Genomic DNA, 21,802 nt, shown 5'->3' with positions numbered 1-21,802 from the left:
TGGATGATTATTTAACAGTCTGGTTTAATCCAAAAATAGGGATAGGAAGCTGGTAATGGTCTAGGTTCTTGAGGGACTTGTATGATCGACTAAAGAATTTATCTTTTATTTCAGAGTCATGAGGAATCGTTCACGTTTTTTGAGTAGGGAGTGACATTTTCAGTTGTTTTAGGAAAAATTGCTCTGGCAAGGATATGGAAGATGGATTAGATGGGAGCAAGGCTGGAGGCTCCTGCAATACTTCAGGTGAAGCATGAGTGTCTAGATTAGAATGATAGCAGCAGTAACAATAGAGAGGGGACAGAGTAACAGCCATTTAGCAATTAGGAGTCAGAGGACTTGGTGGCCTAAGTGGAGAATGAAGGATGGCTAATTCTCTGCAGCTGGGAGAATGGGTCAATGTGTGGGTTAACTGGTAAAGGAGCTCTGTGAGGAAGAGTTAAGTTTGTGTGTGAGATCTTGAGTTTGAAATGCCTCTGAGAAGTGTCTAACAGGCAGTTGGAAGTGTGGGTCTGGGCTGACTCATGGATTCCTGGGTGGGTGTCTTTGCTAATTGGCACTTATATCTGATCAAAATAATTACTACAATGATTCACATTATAAGTGCTAAATAAAGACTTGCCAGTATACCAATACTTTCATGCATATTCTCTCAAAAGGAATAGTACAAGACTAAGGATATAATTTAGGAGGTCATTGCTCATAAATGGCACTTATTGAGTACTTATTATATGCCAAGGCTTGGCTCAATGTGTCCAGTGCATTGTCTCATTGTGAGCAATTGTCTAAATCTGCGAGGAAGATTCTATTATAAGGTCCATGATAAAGGAGAAAAACTAAGGTTTGAAGAGGTTAAAAAATTGGCCAGAATTTGAATCCCAGGTCTCTTTGGTGCTTGAACCTGAGCTCTTACACATTTTATTATCTTGCCTCATTAGCAGAGGAGGGATAATGGAACTTCCTGTATAATCACCTAAAGATATTGTGTGAGATGAAGAGAGAAATGAAGAGGTGCAAAGGAAGACTCTCTCCCCACAAAGAAGCAGTACGCTGGGGGAGCTTGTGGTGGAGGAAGGAAAGCCAGCTAAGGAGCTACTCCTAAGTCAGCTAAGGAGCTAGACAGGGAGATACCAAAAGTAGAATGGGATGCATAAGCGCACAAGGGCAGAGGAATCTGGGCTCTCAAAGCCTAGGGAGGGTGTAGTTAAAGATTAGGAAATTCTAGGAGGAGGCATTTAGAGAGGTGACTGTGTACTGCAGCAGGGTCACCATGAAGTGGACAGAGAGTATGAGCTCTGTGGGCGGACTTCATGAAATCCCGAAATGAGCAATTGCTAGAGGATGAATGTTTGATGTTCTTTCAAGAAATTTAGAGGGAAGGCAGGGTAGAGAAGGAAGGAGCCATTGAATGAGCAAGGTGTATTCTGGCATGGCATAGGAGGATGCAGTCAAATGTGGCAGAGGTAGGTTGATCTAGACCTGGAGATAAGAGAGAAGAGGGTGAGGAGAGAATAAATGAAGGTGTGAGAACAGTCAGATCTCATGTTGACCTCAAGGAGGTAGGAGAAGACTGGGGAACCAGGACCTTGAACTTGGAGGTCATCTCATCCATGAATACCAGACCTGATCATGTGTTGGAATCACAGGGAACTCAGTAAAAATATAGGTCTCCTTAGCGTACCCAAGACTTGCAGATGAGAACCTCTGGCAGTGGGGTCAAGAAATTGTATGTTTAACAAACCTCAGATGAGTCTTTTGAGGCCACAGCCCTGGTCCCAAGAAGGCAGTTAGGAATTACTAGTATAGTACACTCTCCTTATTTTACAAATAAGGAAATTGAGGCACAGAGACATTTAAAAAGTTTAAAGAGGAGTGAGCACTCATCCTTAGGTAGGAGTCTCTTCTGGCTCCCAAATTAGAGCTCATTGCCCTACGTTGCACTATTTTAATAAAGTAAAGATAAAATTGAGCCCTGTCAGAACCTGACACTTTTCTGAGCCTTTCGCTGATCAAGGGCATGGAAAAGTTGTAGGAGGAATTGCCATTCTCAGTGCAAGTTCAGCAGAAGGAACAGAGAAAGGCAGAGGAATGAAGCAAACGACATTTGTACTCACCAATGCCATTGTTAGGAAGAAATAAATTGGATGCACTTGATTTCAAAGTCAACATCTTTCATGAGGTATTAACAGATTTGTTTTATCTCTCATGCCCAGTGCTGTTCACAGGCTTGAATCAGTTAGTAACCCGGCTGGGGGATACAGGAAAAGGACAAAAGTGGATTCTTATTATTTTTTCCCACAATAGCATTTTAGTCTACCAACTGTACAATTTTTTTATTAATAACACTGGAATTGAACCCATGTAATTCTAACATCTAACAGCTCACCTTCAGAAATGTCAACCAAATAAGATCAAATAAAATTGCCAAGTTTTAAAAGATGTATATCCATGTAAGAGAAACAAAGAGTGAAAAAGAAGTAAGGGGTGAGCTGTTGAAACACAACACAAAGCCAGCCCCAAGATAGGTCCCCATTGATGGCTAACAAACTGAGCTGGGTGGCCCCCCTCTGTAGTCAAAACATCTCTCGGACGCAGAGCCGGAGAGGGGTTTCCAGGCACTGGAGAGGTCTCTGATTTCACAGCGGATAGAATAAATGAGTAAACCTCAGTGAGTTCTGCAGTGTGGTCTCTCTGTTTTTTGCCCTGTAAACAAGTCAACAAATAAAGGTACAAATGCCCTTTGGCAAGATCTACCATCTGTAATTGGGGACTGTTGAACCCTGTGATACTCAACAGTACAATGGAGGGGAAAAGAAGTGGAACCTGAAATCAGATGTCATTGCACTACCATTCACTGGCTCTCATTATTACTAATGCAGCCTTGGGCAAGACATGGACCCCTCAGAGCTTTCATTCCTCCTCTTTCTTTCTTTCTTTTTTTTTTTTTTTTGGAGACAGAGTCTTGCTCTGTCGCCCAGGCTGGAGTGCAGTGGCATGATCTCGGCTCACTGCAAGCTCCGCCTCCTGGGTTCACGCCATTCTCCTGCCTCAGCCTCCTGAGTAGCTGGGACTACAGGCGCCCGCCACCACGCCCGGCTAGTTTTTTGTATTTTTGGTAGAGATGGAGTTTCACCGTGTTAGCCAGGATCTCCTGACCTCGTGACCCGCCTCAGCCTCCCAAAGTGCTGGGATTACAGGCGTGAGCCACCGCGCCTGGCCTTTCCTCCTCTTTCAGTAAGTCTGCCCAAGTTTGCTTAGCTCATAGACTCATATTAAAGCTCCAATAAGATAATGTATGTGAAAGTGCTTTGTGCACTTTCAGATGCTTACGTTGTACTCGCAATAATAATCATTGATAATAATGATTATTATAATCTCTTTTCCAAAAACTGTACCCATCCAGGTGGTGGAGGACTGGGGTTTCATTTCTTTTCTTTCTTTCTTTTTTTTTTTTTTTTTTTTTGAGATGGAGTCTCACTCTCTCACCCAGGCTGGAGGGCAATGGCGCCATCTCAGCTCACTGAAACCTCTGCCTCCTGTGTTCAAGTGATTCCCCTGCCTCAGCCTCCTGAGTAGCTGGGATTACAGGCACACACCATCATGCCTGGCTAATGTTTTTTTCTTTTTCTTTTTTTGTGTATTTGTAGAGACAGGGTTTCACCATGTGGCCAGGCTGGTTTTGAACTTTTGACCTCAGGTGATCTGCCCATCTCGGCCTCCCAAAGTGCTGGGATTATAGGCGTGAACCACTGTTCCCATTGTATTCAGTCTCCAGCACTCATCTTGCCACGTTTTCCAAAGTCCATAGAGCCCAGAGGATAAGAGCTTGGGCTCCGAAGGTAGATGATCCTGGCTCCGAGATTTGCTCTGTCCCTTCCTACTATGCAACTTGAGCAAGTTGCCGGACTTCTCTAGGCCACAAGTTTCCCACTGTGAGATGAGGACAATAATGGTAACTACCGCCGAGCATCTTCTGAGAATCAACTAAGAACACGAGAAGTACTTCACATTGCACTTGGCATGCAGTAAGTGCTCAGTATATGGTAGCCATTTATTATTATTGTTGTTGTTATCAATAATTCTGAGGCTTTTAGGTCAAATGCAGATCTTCCTACCTCCCTCAATCAAGATTTATTTACTTTTGTTTTCGAGATAGGGTCTCGTTCTGCAGCTCAGGCTGGAGTGCCGTGGTGTGATCATGGCTCATTGCAGCCTTGATCTCTTGGGCTCAAGGGATCCTCCTGCCACAGCCTCCTGAGTAGCTGGAACTACAGGCATGTGCCACCACGCCCAGCTAATTTTTTTTATTTTGTAGAGATGGTGTCTCCCTATGTTGCCCAGGCTGGTCTTGAACTCCTGCGTTCAAGCGATCTGGCCACCTAGGCCTCCCAAAGCGCTGGATTACAAGCATGAGCTACTGCGCTTGGCCTCGGTGAAGATTTATTGATCAGCTAGTGTGGGCAAAGCACAGTGCTAGACATTGCCCTCCAGAGGAGAGTCCAGTGATGAACGATTAGGAATGAGGTCTTATCTGTGCTCTACTGAGACCCTTGGCTATTGTCACACAAGAACAGAAGCCTAAGGAGGTGACTCTAGGCTCTCACAGGGTTGACAAGATTTTGTTGCTAGGGTGTCTCAAGAGCAGTGGAAGGTTGAGGCCAAGGTTCAGAACCAAGGTGCCTCTTGAACAATGGTGTTCTAGAATCTCTGGTTTTCTTCTATCTACCTAATCTGCGTGAAATGTGACAGTATCTCACCATTTCTTCCTCTTTCTGAAACACATTGGGTGTGAACACAACTTGCTCTCTGTTCTCTTTCATAATTACCAACATGGACCCCACCCAATTCTTCCCTTTGACCTAAGGAACGCCTGGATGTATGTAATGCTCTGTTGATTTATTCATTTAAGTGTATATATTCATTTAAGTGTATAAAAACATGTAGAGGCCTTCAGAATTTAAAGCAAGTATGCGAATTCAATAAATGTGTGCTTCCACTTTCAACAGGGGTTTTGAAATTCTAGATCTGTATTAGTGCTGCTGAGAAAGGTCAGAAAATATGAATTCTGAGTAGAGGTCAGCAAAATAGGTAGTCCCTTCCTTTGTTATTTATGTAAAATCTTGTGCAAATGAACATTTCTCTCTAGATTTCAGCTTCCCTCTTGACAAATTAAAAAAAAAAAAAGAAATTGGAAGAGACAATTTCAAATCCTTCCCAACTCTTAAACATTCAGATTGTGATTTTTGGATTCTTTTGCTGTCTTTTGGATATATTAAGACCATATCGCCCATGATCCACAGGGGGCAGCGTAAGCCCGAGGCTACCCATGAAAGAAAAGAAACTGTTCTCTGAAGGCTTGCACTTGTCACTTCTAAAATTCCAGGATTGCGTTAAAATTGTATCTTTGAGTTGACTTATTTCAGAACTAATTTTGTTTTAAACATAGGACAGATGAGTCCCAGCATCTATGAATTCAATGATGAGTCAACATATGTGATATCTGTTTTAAAATGCACCCACTGAGAAGACAGAGTGCTCTTCTTTTCAGTTGATTTCTGGCTTGAAGCTCACTCATTAGAGAATTTGTGTTTTCAAGTAGGATTATAATCTGCTTTTTTTCTTTTCTGTCAGACTCGTTAAAAACATTTTTTTTTTGAGTCATTCAGAGTTGGTTTCAAATATCCTTTAATTGTTTGTGTCACCTTGGGCAATCAATGTAACTTCTTTTAGCCTCAGTTTACCATCTGTAAAATGGGTTTATGAGCATTAAATGTGATAATTTGGCCGGGAGTGGTAGCTCATGCTTGTAATCTCAGCACTTTGGGAAAACGAGGTGGGAGGATCACTTGAGTCCAGGAGTTTGAGACCAGCCTGGATAACATAGCAAAACTCCATCTCTACCAAAAAAACCAAAACCAAAACCAAAAACAACAACAACAAAAAAACCACTAGCTAGGTGTGGTGGCATACACCTGTAGTCCCAGCTATTTGGGAAGCAGAGGTGAGGTGGGAGCATACCCTGAGCCTGGGAGGTTGAGGCTGCAGTGAGCCCTGATTGAACACTACACTCAAGCCTAGGCAACAGAGCAAGACCCTGTCTCAAGTTTTTTAAAAAACGATGATTTATATGAAGTGCTTATAACTGTACATGACACATAGTAAGCACTCAATAAATGTATTCAAAGAGAAAGTCTCTGCTAATTTTAAAGCAAGTTTCTATGAATAGGATGGGAACGGGGATATTAAAAGTGGATTCTTAAAATATCTTCTTGTCTAAAAGTGTAATGCCACTTCAGAACTGCACATAGCACAGTTCTAATTGAGTGACAGAGCAGGTTCTGGTGTACCACGGTAAGCACAGCCATGTTGAAAAGGAAGTCTATCATCATCCTAAGTTCTGAAGGCTCTTACAATTAAATTTAATTCCTTGAAACCATGGGGGTTGTTTTTGCACCAGTAGACCAGTAGGGATCTGCAAACATTTTCTGTAAAGGGCCAGAAAGGGCCGGGCGCGGTGGCTTACACCTGTAATCTCAGCACTTTGGGAGGCCAAGGTGGGCGGATCACAGCTCCTCAAAGTCAGGAGTTCAAGACTAGCCTGGCCAACATGATGAAATCCTATCTCTACTAAAAATACAAAAATTAGCCAGGCCTGTAATCCCAGCTACTCAGGAGACTGAGGCAGGATAATCGCTTGAACCTGGAGTGCCACTGTAGTGCCAACAGATAAAGAGATTACCACTGTTACAGGTTGGACTATATCCTTTTACTTTTCAGATTTTTTTTTGGAGGGGGGAGGGGACAAGATCTCGCTCTGTTGCCCAAGCCGTAGTACAGTGGCCTGATCATAGCTCACTGCAGCCTAGAATGCCTGGCTAATCTGTTAAAAAATTTTTTTGTAGAAAGAGCATCTTGCTATGTTTCCCAGGCTCGCCTCAAAGTTGTGGCCTCAAATGATCCTTCTACCTTGGCCTCCCAAAGTGCTAGAATTACAGGCGTGATCCTTGCCCAGTCTTTTTAATTTTCCTCATAACAATAGATTATTGTTTTTCATAAAAACTTTCAATTTTTTCTTTTCAAAATCATTCTATGTTCTTTTAAACTCACTTTAAATTTCATTAAACAGTTTCATTCAAGAAATCTTTCCCACAAAGCTGCTATATACCATTCATATATTCGATAGAATACTGTGAAATGGCTGATATTTAAACCATTTTCTTTTCTTTCTTTCTTTTTTTTTTTTTTTTTTTTTGAGACAGAGTCTCACTCAGTTGCCCAGGCTGGAGTGCAGTGGCACGATATTGGCTCACTGCAACCTTTGCCTCTCAGGCTCAAGCCATTCTCCTGCCTCAACCTCCGGAGTAGCTGGGATTACAGGCACCCGCCACCACACCCAACTAATTTTTGCATTTTCAGTAGAGACAGGGTTTCACCATGTTGGCCAGGCGGGTGGTGAACTGACCTCAGGTGATCCATCTTCCTCGGCCTCCCAAAGTGCTGGGATTACAGGTTTGAGCCACTGCACCCGGCCCTTAAACCATTTTCTTTAAAGCTTGTTTTCAAATAATTTTAGGCTCATGAGAACTTGCAAAAATAGTACAGTGAGGTTCTCCTATATTCCTCCAGTGTCCCAAATGATCACATCTTACATAATGATAGCACATTGTCCAAACCAGGAAACTGACGCTGGCACAATACAATTAACTAGTGTATTAATCCTAGCAGGCCTTTGTTGGGTTTTATATGTACTTACTGTTAAAAATTCTTTGGACATAAAAAAACAAGCAGTATATATCTATTGGGCAGTTTGCTTTCCATGTCAGTACTTTCAGATCTGGAGGGTATCCCTTTTTAATAGCATCATTCTAACCGTTTTTTGGCTGTGGGTTACTGGGTTTCTAACACCTGTCTTCAAGGTTTCACATAGAAGGTCGCTTTGACGCTGCTTCGGGGAAATGACACACACCCCAAGAATTTGCTCTTGCCTCAAGCATCGTGGAGTTTCCAGTGATTAACACATGATACAAAGAAAATTTACCATTAAAAAATCACATTTGATAAAATTTAGAAATTAGACAAAATTAAAATGGTACTGGGAAGAATAATTATAATTCTCTTGGTATTTCTACTTGAAAGCAGATGTATTCAGTCTTTATGTTTCTTTTTAGTTTTCTTTGGGGAATGAGTATACAAATATTTAAAAATACACAATTGTATTTCTGTATGTATTTTAAGTATTTGCATACTCATTTCCTATACTAAGTGTAGTTTTATATCCTTTTAAAAGAGTATTGTGTAATGATAATTTTTCTCAGTAAAATTCTTTGTAAAAAGATATCCAGAATTAGAAAGGTTAAAAAGGACATAGGAGATCAGTTGGTGAAATATTAATATTTTCAGATGAATAAACTATGGCTCAGAGAAGGAAAGTATTTTAGCCAAGGTCACACAGCCAGAAAAGTTGAGATAAATACTTAGTGATGGCAGAGAGTCCCAGGATGCCACAGTGAAGACGGTTGAGGTGCAAGCACTTGGCAATACTCCAAGATCTAAAGTTAAATGTTACAGGAATTTCATTTTACCAAAGTGCCCATGCCTACCAAGAACTCAAGAGACCAAAATACAAGCTAGAAAGCCAATATACTAACAGAATTCTAGCTGTCAAGAGACCTAACCTGTAATCCTCCTGAAAACACATACTCATCCTGTAGAAAAATCTAATATTAACCAGAAGGTTTGGTGAATCCATGTACCTAGGAAAAGTGGAGTTAATGTTAAGATTGTTTTGTTATTGCTTAAATTTTAATTAATTTAAGATACATCATACACACACATGGAAAAAGTACAAAGCATACAAAAAATGTTAACGTGAAAAGTCAATCTTCCTTTCATCTCTTGTGCCTGTCCCAGAGCCACTGTTCTTTTGGAAGGTCTTAGGGACCACTGTCTCTGTGTTAGTTTCTTGTTGCTGCTGTAACAAATGACCTCACAGTTACTGGCTTAACGCACAAATTTATTATCTCACAGTTGTGAGGGTAGAAGCTCTAAAATCAAGGTGTTGGCAGGGCTATATTCATACTGGATTTGTTAGGGGATCATTTGTTTCTTTGCTTTTTCTAGCTCCTAGAGGCATTCCTTGGCTTGTGACCCCTTCCTTCATCTTGAAAGTCAGCAGCATAGCATCTTCAAATATCTCTGTGAGCTCTTCTTCCTTTATCACACATCCTCTGACTTCTCTAATGTTCTTGCCGCCTCCTCATAAGGACCCTTGTAATTACATTAGACCCACCAGATAATCCAGGATAATCTTCTCATTGCAAGATCCTTAACTTAATGACATTGCAAAATCTCTTTTGCCATGTAAGAGAACATATTCACAGTTTCTGAAGATTAGCATATGGACATATTTGGGTGTCATTATTTTGCTGACCACAGTCTCCAAACTACATTTGAGAGATGAATGACTCCTTCTTCTCTAGACCAGACTAATAATGTGTTCTGATGAAAAATAATGTATTCTTATTATTAAGATGCTTATTTATATTTGTTTACCAATTTGTTCTGTACACTATGAAATATATCCTTCTGGAAAATGTTTAAAAGATAAAGTACACATAAATGTAAATAGAAGATGTCATTTTCCCCACAGCCAGTGGATTGCCTACTACACTCATGGTAAGTACAAAGCCCTCTTTAGAGAATACTGTCCTAAACTATCCTTTTGCTACATTCAGTGAAAATCACTGTCCTGAACATTCCTTTCTTCTGTCAGTAGGACATGCTATTTACATGGTACAAGGCACTTGAGCTCCAGTGTAATGAGGTTGTTAACAGTATAGGTATTTATGTCAGTCAGACAGTTCAAATACCAGCTGCACAGCTACCACCTGTCCAACCTCCATCACATTGCTCAACCCCATGGGCCTCAGTTTATTCACTGGCAATATGGCATAATGTCTGCCTCATAGGGTTGCTTATGAGGATTAAATATTCAGTGTGAGGCCAGGTGCAGTGGTTCACGCCTGTTATCCCAGCACTTTGGAGGCCGAGACGTGCGGATCATTTGAGGCCAAGAGTTTGAGACTGGTCTGGCCAACATAGCAAGACCCCATCTCTACTAAAAATACAAGAAATTGGCGGTGCACACTTGTAATCCCAGCTACTTGGGAGGCTGAGGCATGAGAATCGCTTGAACCTGGGAGGCGGAGGTTGCAGCGAGCCAAGATCGCGCCATTGCACTCCAGCCTGGCGACTGAGCGAGACTCTGTCTCCACAATAAATAAATAAATAAATAAAGTTCAACGGAATTTTAATAATAATAATATGACATTAGAGTTATACTCTTTGTAGTTTAATACTAGGATCTTTCATTGGATTTAGTCTTCTTACCTGTGCTCAGCACCCACTTCCTGACTTTTTTTTAGGTTGGTTACCCCCGTTTAAGGTTGCTTTCGATCTTTGTGTGTTGATTCCTTTGAATTTATTTCCTGGGGCTGCTGTAACACAAAGTACCACAAACTTAAAACAACAGAACTTTTTATTCTCTCTCGGTTCTGGAGGGCAGAAGTCTGACATCAAGAGGTTGGCACGGCCATGCTCTCCTTGGAGGCTCTAAAGGAGAACCCTTCCTTGCCTCTTCCTAGCTTCTGGTACTCTGGGGATTCCCTGGCTTATGACAGCATCACTCCAATCTCTCCTGTCTTCACATGACCTTCTCTGTGTGTGTCTCTCTGTGACCCCTTCTCTTGAGGACACCAATCATTGGATTTAGGGCCTACCCTAAATGTAGAATGATTTCCTCTCAAGAGCTTAACTAATTACATCTGCAAAGACACTATTTCTAAACAATGTCACAGTCTGAGTTTCTGGGTGGATGTGATTTGGTGGGGAGAGGGGGTAGTGATACTATGCTACTCATTATACTTCCGTCTTGCAGAATTGCTTTACTACCAAGTTCTGGGAGGCTCCTGCCTTTGTCTCAGTACACATGTGTCAGAGTTCAAGGACTTGAGAATCTAAGGGCTGGGGGAACACAGACAACCTGGAAATCAGTAGTTTTGCCGTTTCTAACCCCCATCCCCTCGCCACTGGCATGGCTACTTTTCACAAGGAAGAAAAAGCACCATCAACTTGTCCTCAGTGTTACCATTCGGTGTATGACACTGTAGCCCTTGGAGTGCTTCCCATTTGGGCTTTTAGCATCTTCAGAAGAAGAAGAAGAAGGAAAAAAGTGCTGTTTGGTATCATGCAGCAGCATTTGTGTTTGCAAAATGTCTCTCCCATTGGACGATTCCAATTTAAAATACAGATTAGCTCTGATAAAACTGACCCAGGCTGGCTTTTCCCTTTGATGGTTTCAATTTCAGGATAATTCATCACAAATGATTGTAATACAACAGGATTTTGACAGAACAAGGGTAGGAGTTTTGAATTCTTACCTGCAATTTTCAACTGTAGGGGATAATTGTAGAGAGAAAAACAACAACAATAACTTAGTTCTAGGATATGAAAACGTGCTGAATTTCTCCTTTGTTCCTAGGCATTTAACAAGTCACTTTCCTGATGAACAGATCAGCTCTCTGATACCAAATTCTGAGCCTTACAAAATCTCCCACATTTATCCTTTTGCCTTAAGTACAAAGGAAGCTCTGGGGAAACAATGATCAATTTCATTAATTATTAGCTTAGGTATTTATTATATCCAGGACCTCTCCCTGTGTGTTTTATTGAAGTTCTGTTTCTATTTTAAGATTTTATTGTACATATGACTTTACGTCCCTCCTGGATGTTTTCCTCCTGGCCCCGGCTTCTGATACTGCTCTTACTTTCTGATCTCTCTGACCATTTCTTTTCTTTTTTTTTCTCCTCCACCTCCTCTGCCTACTTTTTAATGCTGATGTTTTCCAGGATCCCTGCTCTTCTCTTCGAACATGCAGCCCATGGATTTCTTTCTTTCTTTTTTCTTTTTTTTTTTTTTTTAAGATGGAGTCTCTCTCTGTTGCCAGGCTGGAGTGCAGTGGGGCAGTCTCGGCTCACTGCAATCTCCCCCTCCTGGGTTCAAGTGATTCTCCTGCTTCAGCCTCCCGATTATCTGGGACTACAGGCACACGCTATCACGCCCAGCTACTTTTTGTATTTTTAGTAGAGACGGGGTTTCACCATATTGGCCAGGGTGATCTCGATCTCTTGACTTCTTGATCCCCTCACCTCAGCCTCCCAAAGTGCTGGGATTACAGGCGTGAGCCACTGTGCCCAGGCCGGATTTCTTATATACTCTGAGGAGGTCAACTGCTCCCTGGATATTGATGACTCCCAAATCAGTATTTCCAGCTGCACCCTTTTCCTGAGTTTGATTTAGATTCAAATGCATCAGAGGCTTGTTAGGCGACTTCTGCTTGCATGTGCCCCACAGTCACTCAGTGACTGTAAATGTGAACTCATCACCTTTCTCCCCTAGACTTACCCTTCTCCACTCCTGCCCCTGTTCTCAGTCTTAGTGGACAGCTCAGGCCATGGCCAGGTGTCTCAAGTAGGAACTGGTGAGGTAACAAAGACTTTTCTGTCTTTCTCACTCCCACATTCAACATCCATATCCTGTTGTTCTCCCCTCTAAGCATTTCTGAAATCTCTCTCTCTCTTCAGTTTTACTAGCTCAGAATTTCAGACCTGGAATTAGATGATAACTGTCATCTTGGCTGTTCCCTTATCCTCCTAACTGGACCATATCATGCTTAAACATTTCTGTGGTTTTCCATTGCCTACAGAATCCAATGGAGACTCACCATCAGGAAACAAAGGCCCTCCCTGATTGGCTGTTGCTCACCTGTCTCATGTCCTGCAGCTACCACCCCTCATTTCACCTCTTCATGGCCGCTTGCCATCTGATGTGGGCGCCACGCTCTTTCTTGTTTCCACAGCTTTGCTGATGCTGTTCTGTCCACCTGAAACACCGTTGCCACCATTCTTTGCCTGGCTAATTCTTACACGACCTTAACTCAGAAGTGTTATTCAACAAACATTTATTGAGCACCAAGTATATGCCAGGTGGTATCAGAGTCCCATTGGTGAACAAGCAGACAGGGACTCTGTCCTCATGAACCTTTATTCTAATAAAACTTTCAATGAACTACAATGTTGAGCTGAATGCCTCTTCCTCTACCTGCCCTTCCAGCAGCCTGTGTGTGCTCCATCACTACCTTTGGCCTGTTAGGCTGAAATCATCTTTCGGTCTCTCTTCTCTAATGGACTGTAAATTTCTTGAGGGTAGGGGCCTTGCCACAGTCTCACAGTATTCTTAGTGCCTGGAACAGTGCTTAGCATTTGGTAGATTCTCAGTATGGTTCCCTTGTAACTCAACTATAGATTAAGAATACATGACTCCACCTCTCAGCATAAACTCCCATTCTCAAGGAAGTTTTCCTTGACCCTCCAGAACAAGTCTGGCAACCTCATGATATGTCCCTATAACAACTCATACTGGTTTTTTTCCCCAGAATTTTGCACTTGTAACTAATTATGTTTTCAACTATTTACATTACATTTTTACATTTGGTTTTCTGCACTAAGTTGTAAATTCTGTGAGGTCCAAGGTATAGCTATCACACTGCATGGCCTATAATAGGTGCTCAGTAAATATTTGTTATAGAAAACTGACACATTTTCTTGCTGGATAAAAATCCTGAATGAATTGCTGAGGCCTACAGAAAAATTAGAGCCAATCGCCTGCTGGCCCAATGCCTGACTCTACCCATCTGTAAAATGGAGATGTTCCTGGGGGATAATGTTGTATAGCAGATAAACTTTACATTAAAACCATATCAAAACAAATATGCATAAATAGATTATACAAAAAACACGGGATTAAATAATTAAATACAGCAGCTGCAGTTCCAGATGGGCTCTTAATTACCTATTTCAGGATGTGATGCTTTATTCCCCCACCAGACATATAACCATTTTCTTCTCTTTTCCTTCCCAGCATCCGATACTGCAGTTCCTGAGCAAAACAAAACAACAAAAACAGGACAGGTAAACAATCTGTGAAGTATTTGAAGTATATCACTTAAATCGTAAAAATCCACAGCAGTGGCCAGGCACAGTGGCTCATGCCTATAATCCCAGCACTTTGGGGGGCCAAGGTGGGCGGATCACTCTCTGCCAGAAATTCGAGATCACCCTGGCCGGCATGGCAAAACCCCATCTCTATCAAAAATGCAAAAATTAGCCGGGCTTGGTGGCACATGCCTGTAGTCCCAGCTACCCAGAAGGCTGAGGCATGAGAATTGCTTGAACCCAGGAGGCGGAGGTTGCAGTGAGCCGAGATGGTGACATTGCACTCCAGCCTGGTGACAGAGGGAGACTCTGTCTCTTAAAACAAAACAAAAAACAAACAAACAAACAAACAAAAAATCCACAGAGTTTTGCAGAGGTGAACTAAGAAAAGCAGGATATTGATAACTAGAAAAATTCATTGCAACGAGTATGAAACAGCCCAAGAATTTATAGACTTGTACTCTTGGCAGAAATAACCTTGATTCTTACTTCTATATGCGCCAATGCTTTGAAAAGCAAAAACAAAAACCAAAAAACATGCAAGATCATTGTGTGTTCCTTCTGTGTGACCCAGAATTCATGACATACTGCAGAATCAACACCTGCCATCAATATTTCTCTTATTTTCTGAGGGTACTATTTTTATTATTACAAAAGTGATTCAAACCATTTTAAGTGAAAGCTTTCAGGCAGTACAGAAGTCTGTAAAGGATAAATAAAGTTTCCCCATCCCCTCTTTCTTCTTCCCCATCTCTCTGTCAGACACTGTCTGTTGTCCTGTCCTGGTTGCTGTGCCCACTGTCTCTGGGATTCTGTGTGTTAGAGAATGTAACAGGAAGGGAGGGAGAGAGCATAGCTTGGTCAATGGAGATGGCATAGCCCCAGCAAGATGCCTCAGTGCCTGCCTACAGAGCAGCACCTCTCAATTTTTTTGATATCAGGGTCCCTTTATGCTCCTTTTTTTTTTTTTTGAGACAAAGTCTCAGTCTTTTGCCCAAGCTAGAGTGCAGTGGTGCCATCTTGACTCAGTGCACCCTCTGCCTCCTGGGTTCAAGTGACTGTCCTGCCTCAGCCTCCTGAGTAGCTGGGATTACAGGCACATGCCACCATGCCCAGTTAATTTTTTGTATTTTTAATAGAGATGGGGTTTCAACACGTTGGCTGGTCTTGAGTTCCTAGCCTCAAGTGATCCACCCGCCTTGGCCTCCCAAAGTCCAGGATTACAGGCGTGAGGCAACATGCCTGGACAATACTCTTTTTTTTTTTTAACTTGGATTTTAATCATGTATGTGAATAGCAACAGGAGCACAGGGAGTTCCAAGGCTTGTGCCTTATCTCTAAGTGAAAGGATTTCAGATTCATTTGCTTGTAGGATGGCATCACCCAAGATAACAGAGGCCTAGTATAGTTTTTCCTGAAGAAGAACGCCGGTTTAATATATTTGATACTGACTTTTCTGCCATTTTTCTGTAAAAATACTGATTGACCATATGAAGTTTCTGTTGCTTACCTATAACTGATTAAAATGTGTAGAGCATGGAATTTTCTACTTATTTTCGGATGAATTCCTCACATTTCCTGGCTTTAGAAAGTTCTCCTTCCAAAAATCTTCCCCAGCTATGTATCCTTGTAAACCCCGTTGATATAATCTCTCCTTTCTGACTTGTACAAACTCGATGGCTTGTTGTGGATAATGGATAGAGGCTGCTAATCCCATGAAACCAGATAGAAATGCCTGCTTCTTTATTTTTGAACCTCTAGCCAAAAGAAGTCCAACAAGGCCAGCAAAACCAATCACACCTAGTCATGGAAAAAATCCAGCAGGTGCATTTTAGAGATATTCATAGCTGTCTCACTCCCATTGAACCAAACTCTACATCTTGGGCTTCGTTTAGGAGTACCTTTCCTGACACCAACTTGCATATAGCTCATGATGATGTCAAAGCTGAGAGATGCTTTCCTAAGCTGGGTCCTTGACTCCTCTGCATGTTTAGGTTGGCCCTCGAGAATTTAGTAGAGTAAAAGCTCATAAACCTTCATGGGATTTTGGGGAGGGGAGTCCTTTCTTGGTGCCACATAGACTTTGAAGGTGAGTAGGCTCAGGCTGGCCAGCCCCATGGACCTCTAAATCACCTTGAACATGTTACTGGCAGTGAGGACTCTCACAGGGTCTTTTTATACTCTTGAAACTCAGTTTCTAGCCTGGGCAACATTAAAAAAAAAAAAAATAGCTGGGTAAGGTATCATGTACTTGTAATCCCAGCTACTTTGGGAGGCTGGGGTGGGAGGATCACTTGAGTCCAGGAGGTTGAGGCTACAGTGAGTCTTGTTTGTGCCACTGCACTGCAGCCTAGGCAACAGAGAGAGGCCCTGTCTCAAAAAAAAATAAAAATAAAAAAATAACAGCCTGGGTCTTGCGACACACTCCTGTAATCCCACATTGGGAAGCCGAGGCAGGAGGATTGCTTGAGCCCAGGAGTTCGAGACCAGCCTGGGCAAAATAGTGAGACTGTCTCTACAAAATATTTAAAAAATAAAAATAAAAAAATGCCAGGCATTGTGATGCATGCCTATAGTCCCAGCTACTCAGGAGGCTGAGGTGGGAGGATTGCTTGAACCCAGGAATTCAAGGTTGCAGTGAGCTGTAATCATTGCCACTGCACTCTAGCCTGGGCAAGAGCGAGACTTTGTCTCTACAAAAGAAAAAAAATCAGTTTCTTAAAACTGAGACTTTGTTTTGTTTTTTATTCTCTAGACTGCTCAGCAGAAAAAACGGAGACATTTCTACAATTAAAAAAAATGTTTTAGGCCAGGTGCAGTGGCTCACGCCTGTAATTCCAGCACTTTGGGAGGCTGAGTAGGCAGATTACTTGAGGTCAGGAGTTCGAGACCAGCCTAGCCAACATGGTGGAAACCCATCTCTACTAAAAACACAAAAATTATCCGGGCTTGGATGTGTGTGCCTGTAACCCCAGCTACGTGGGAGGTTGAGGCAGGAGAATTGCTTGAACTCGGGAGGCAGAGGTTGCAGTGAGCTGAGATCGCACCACTGCACTCCAGCCTGGCTAACAGACTGAGATTCTGTCTCAAAAAAAAAAAAAAAAGAAAAAGAAAAAAAAAATTTAATCCCAGCACTTTGGAAGGCCATGGTAGGAGCTTGAGCCCAGCCTGGGCAACATAGTGAGATATCATCTCATTTTTAAAATTAAAAAAAAAAAGTTTAAACTTTTCCTTTAGATTCAGTGGTACATGTGCAAGTTTGTCATACAGGTGTCTGTATTTTAAACATTTTTAAAAATCAATTTATTTAAAAATAACAAACCCGCTTTGTGCTAACATAGTATGTTTTATGGCAACTAACTCTATTTTGAAAAAACATGAGTGAGAAAAACGAATGAGAAAATTAGTGAGAAAAATGGCATTGTTTTACGTTTTTTGCAAGTCTCATTAATATCTGGCTTAATAGGAGACAGAGGGATTCTCATATCTGTTTCCACATTCTGTATAAGTGAGAGCAATGACGCCACACATCACATAGCCTCTGGGAAAGTATACTGTACATCTCATGACAGAATGATAGTGAAAATGGCAAAAAATGTCCCATGGAAATCATTTTGATCTCATGGGCTTCCCATCTAGACTTTGAGAACCACTGCTGTAGAAAATGTGAAATTAAGTTTCATTTTCTCTTCAATCCTGTTTTCTCTAGTAGCCTAAGTCAGCCATGAAAAGAGTGGCGCAGGGCTAGGGAGAGCTCAAAGGATTTGAGCAGTGGCCAGGAAAGAGATTTGACTGTGGAAAACATAGCTCACAACAGTTATTTTTTATCCTCAGACCCCTAAGCCCCACAGTTCCTTATGTCTGATGTCTAACACTTTGGAAAATTTTGGGATATGGATCACGTGTTTTAGGTTTTCAGAGATTTTTGGCAAAAGGTGGTGAAATGTAGTGAAAATGTAGTGAAACTGCTGGTGGTTATAAGGTACTATTAGGCCAGGATGTCATCCTGTGAGAGTGATGTCTAGCAGTGACTGGGCCCATCTCCTTGCTTGTGACCCATCAGATGGATGGAATGCCCGTGCCCATGAAGAATGAAATGCCCATCTCCCAACTACTGATGATCCTCGCCCCCTCCTTGGGATTTGTGCTCTTGGCATTGCTCATGGCGTTTCTCCTGAGAGGTAAGGAGGGAGGGCCAGGTGATGGAGCACTTCAGAACCCTGGCGACTGTAGGAGGATCTGGAGTTGTCTCCACTTCCTTCCCCTTTATCCCTCCCCAAAGAGACTCAGTTCTGTCATTGTTCCCATCCCGGTCAGGGATGTAACAGGTAAGCTCATTCTCCACAAGTTGCTAATGGCTCTGTGTATTAACCTCCTGGTAGAGTTCACATTTTGGAAAAGGGAAAAAAGCGGAAGAAAAGCACCTTCATTTATTGGACATTTTTGTGCCAGTCCTGATGGTATACTCTTGACATGCCTAATTCATTTTCTCCCTATTACTGCCTTAAGAGGAAAGTACTATTCTTTGTTCACTTTCTTCACTTCCTTTGTTCTTTGATTGAGAAAACCCTAGCTTGTCGCTTGTTCTTTTGGCTAGGATTGTTGCAGGACAAAGACCATGAACAGTCCTCTTCTCCTTCTCCTTCTTCATTTTTTTTTTTTTTTTTTTTTTGAGACGGAGAGTCACTCTGTTGCCCAGGCTGGAGTGCAGTGGTGCAATCTCAGCTCACTGCAATCTCCGCCTCCTGGGTTCAAGTAATTCTCCTGCCTCAGCCTCCCGAGTAGCTGAGACTACAGGTTCGTGCCATCACGTGGGGCTAATTTTAGTATTTTTAGTAGAGAGGGGGTTTCGCCATGTGGGCTAGGCTGGTCTCAAACTCCTGACCTCAGGTGATCCACCCACTTTGGCCTGCCAAAGCTCTGGGATTACAGGCATGAGCCACCACTCCTGGCCTGATTCTGATTTTCTTACGTGTTCCCTAAAAGCAAGCTTTCTTAACCTAGAGGCCACAGAGGGACTTCAAGGGTAATGTGAATCCTTTGAATTCATGTGCAAAAGTGTTTATGTGTTCATGCCTGCATTTTTCAGGGGACAAGGTCTATAGTTTTCATTAAATTCGCAAGCTGCTCCATGACCTTGCACCTCCATCCCACCCCCACCCTACCCCCAGAAGTTTTAAAACACTACAAAAACGAGCCATGAAACAGAGCTTATGGTTTTCATACAAATTATAGGCACATGGCACCTGGTACCATTGTAAAATGCGGATAAATTGTTCTGTACTCATTAACAAAAGCTGTTTCAGGGCAGTATGGCAGGAGATGAGACTAGTAACCATCTCAGCTGATTTGAATAATAGTGAAACTTGTATATTTCAACACCTGCCCCAGGTGCAAAAATAAATTTAAAATTTACTGGAATCCTGCTGTTAGTCTTCCTACAAAGGCATGGTTACAGTTTCAGAAAATTCTGAGTATGTCTCATAAAGAAGTGTTTTAAAACCCAAGTGAGTACTTGAATTCTGGATAGACAGATGACTCAAAATGAAATAGCTTAACACCATTGCCCAGAATGTTGGAACAACTGTGTAATTGATGAGCACTGACTGTGGTCTAAAATAGCAAGTGTTTGACCTGGGAAAGGGAATGGCTTTTTCTGCCAAAGCCAGCCACTGGTTCTCACCTTTGGCCTATGTCTGCTCTTTGGGAAGCAGTACTGGAATTCCCCCAGCATTTTGCATGTTCTATGCACCGCAGCCCCTAGGCTCACACTGTGGACTTGTCTTTTCAGGGAAACTCATGGAAACCAATTGTTTGCAGAAACACACAAGGTAATTGATCTTGCATGAATGGGTGTTGTAATGATTGTACAAGCTGTTACAAATGATTAGCTACTACTCAGTGGTTTAATGACTTGAGCTTGTGTTCCGATTATAGAGTTGGAAAAATGTGACATTAGAAGTGAAAAAGTTGTGCAGATTTAGCTCACATTAACCTGTGTCTCGGTTAACACTGTGTCTGAACAAAATGCCAGTACCAAGGCAGGTAGGATTAATAGAAGTATAGCATGCAAAAGAAAGAAGGTGATATGGCCCTCTACTCTGTTTGAAATTTTTTGTTCACCTATGGGTAGATTAGTTTAAGAGGCCATTGTTAAACTGGAGTTTATTGAGGAGAGTTGGCAATATGGAAAGTGAAAAAAGCATGTAGAATATTATTCTTGGGAGTTGGTTCCTCTGCCCCATTAGACCATGGGAGTAGCTTGTTTTGGGGCCTTTTTAAAAATGGTATTTGAAGATTCTCTAGTAAGGGATTTTAGCTATCTGCCCTATTCCTTGGCTTTTGGAAAAGAAATGTAAAAACTTGATGTAAATTATTATTATTATTATTATTATTTTTTTTTTTTGAGACGGAGTCTCGCTCTGCCGCCCAGGCTGGAGTACAGTGGCCGGATCTCAGCTCACTGCAGGCTCCACTTCCCGGGTTCACGCCATTCTCCTGCCTCAGCCTCCCGAGTAGCTGGGATTACAGGCGCCCACCACCTTGCCCGGCTAGTTTTTTGTATTTTTTAGTAGAGACGGGGTTTCACCGTGTCAGCCAGGATGGTCTCGATCTCCTGACCTCGTGATCCGCCTGTCTCGGCCTCCCAAAGTGCTGGAACTTGATGTAAATTATTAATGAAGGCCTTGCCTTCACTAATTAATTGCATTAATACCACAATATGTATTAACAAGAAGGAAAATTGATGCCCAGCAAGGTGACCTTTCAAGGTCATACTTAGAGACCTTTTGGTAAATAAATGTATTGAAATCATGATTTCATATTTTGCTAAGAATTTTTTTTATCTCCTCATTATAATGGATTGGCAGAAACTCTTTTTCCCCTGCAGCCTCAGTTTTCCCATCTATAAAATGTGGAGCTTAGACTGAATGAACTGTGAGCCCTTTGAACTTTAAGGGTAATTGCATTGTAACCTAGCAGCATCTGTCTTTTGTTTTGTTTTCCAGTCTTGTGTTTCCCATTATCAGCCCCTCTTTTCTGTTTACAGGCTAGACTGCATTGGAGATAGTAAAAATGTCCTCAATGACATGCGGCATGGAAGGGAAGATGAAGATGGACTTTTTACCCTCTAACAATGCAGGAGCATGTTAGACTGAGGATGGCGGCATGACAATCAAGTGTCAAAATAAGTCTTAGGAGGTTTCTTTGTTTCATAAAAAGGATTCACTTATTCCACGTCTTGCTTTAGTTTCATGAATGAAAGGTACTTTAGAGACCACACCTTCTCTGTCCGTGCTCTAATCATCTCTGTAGAATCACTGCTAAGTGATCTTGCACACTACACTTGAACACTTTCAGTGAGGGTGAACTCCTTACCACACCCAAGGGAGTCCATTCAATCTCAGAGCACTTCTGAGATTAAGAAATACTTAAAGCAAAATCTGTCTCCGGATGACATTAGCCTATAGGTCCTAGTTGAGCTCCTCGTGCCTATACAGAACATCTCTTCTTTATTAACTGCTGGATCAGTGTTGTGTGAACTAACAGGACAAAAAAATCTATAGGCTCCATCAGTCAATAAGACCGCCTTTTTTTTTTTTTTTTTTTTTTTTTCTCTCTTAAAGGTAATGTCAAGAGAGTAGAAATCCAAAAGATGGTTACCTTTGGAGAAACATGTGCTTATTCCATTACTGTTGCTATTGCTCTAAGCATGCTGGGAAGTACTGGAGAGCTGTTAACTCTTCAGCTG

At 41.9% G+C, this 21,802-nt stretch overlaps 1 protein-coding gene and 1 pseudogene across 2 annotated transcripts in view; one reads left to right on the top strand and one right to left on the bottom strand.

Moving 5' to 3' along the window:
* The window catches only part of TIMD4 (T cell immunoglobulin and mucin domain containing 4), a 42,340-nt gene extending 21,057 nt beyond the window's left edge, over positions 1–21,283 (top strand). The window contains exons 6-9 of one of the 2 annotated variants that reach the window (XM_003900423.4): positions 13,979–14,028; positions 18,116–18,233; positions 19,844–19,883; positions 21,101–21,283. In XM_003900423.4, coding sequence (XP_003900472.2) covers positions 13,979–14,028; positions 18,116–18,233; positions 19,844–19,883; positions 21,101–21,185 — 293 coding nt within the window. In that variant the 3' untranslated portion in view covers positions 21,186–21,283. The remainder of the gene's footprint in view (positions 1–13,978; positions 14,029–18,115; positions 18,234–19,843; positions 19,884–21,100) is intronic. The other variant, XM_009209471.3, reaches the window with a different exon arrangement.
* Positions 15,599–16,322, bottom strand: LOC103885526 (annotated as a pseudogene).
* Positions 21,284–21,802: the final 519 nt, after the last annotated feature.

This window comes from Papio anubis, chromosome 5 (genome assembly GCF_008728515.1).
Source record: "Papio anubis isolate 15944 chromosome 5, Panubis1.0, whole genome shotgun sequence".
NCBI lineage: Eukaryota > Metazoa > Chordata > Mammalia > Primates > Cercopithecidae > Papio > Papio anubis.
Note: the sequence above shows the minus strand (reverse complement) of the source record. Positions and strands in the feature narration are given on the sequence as shown.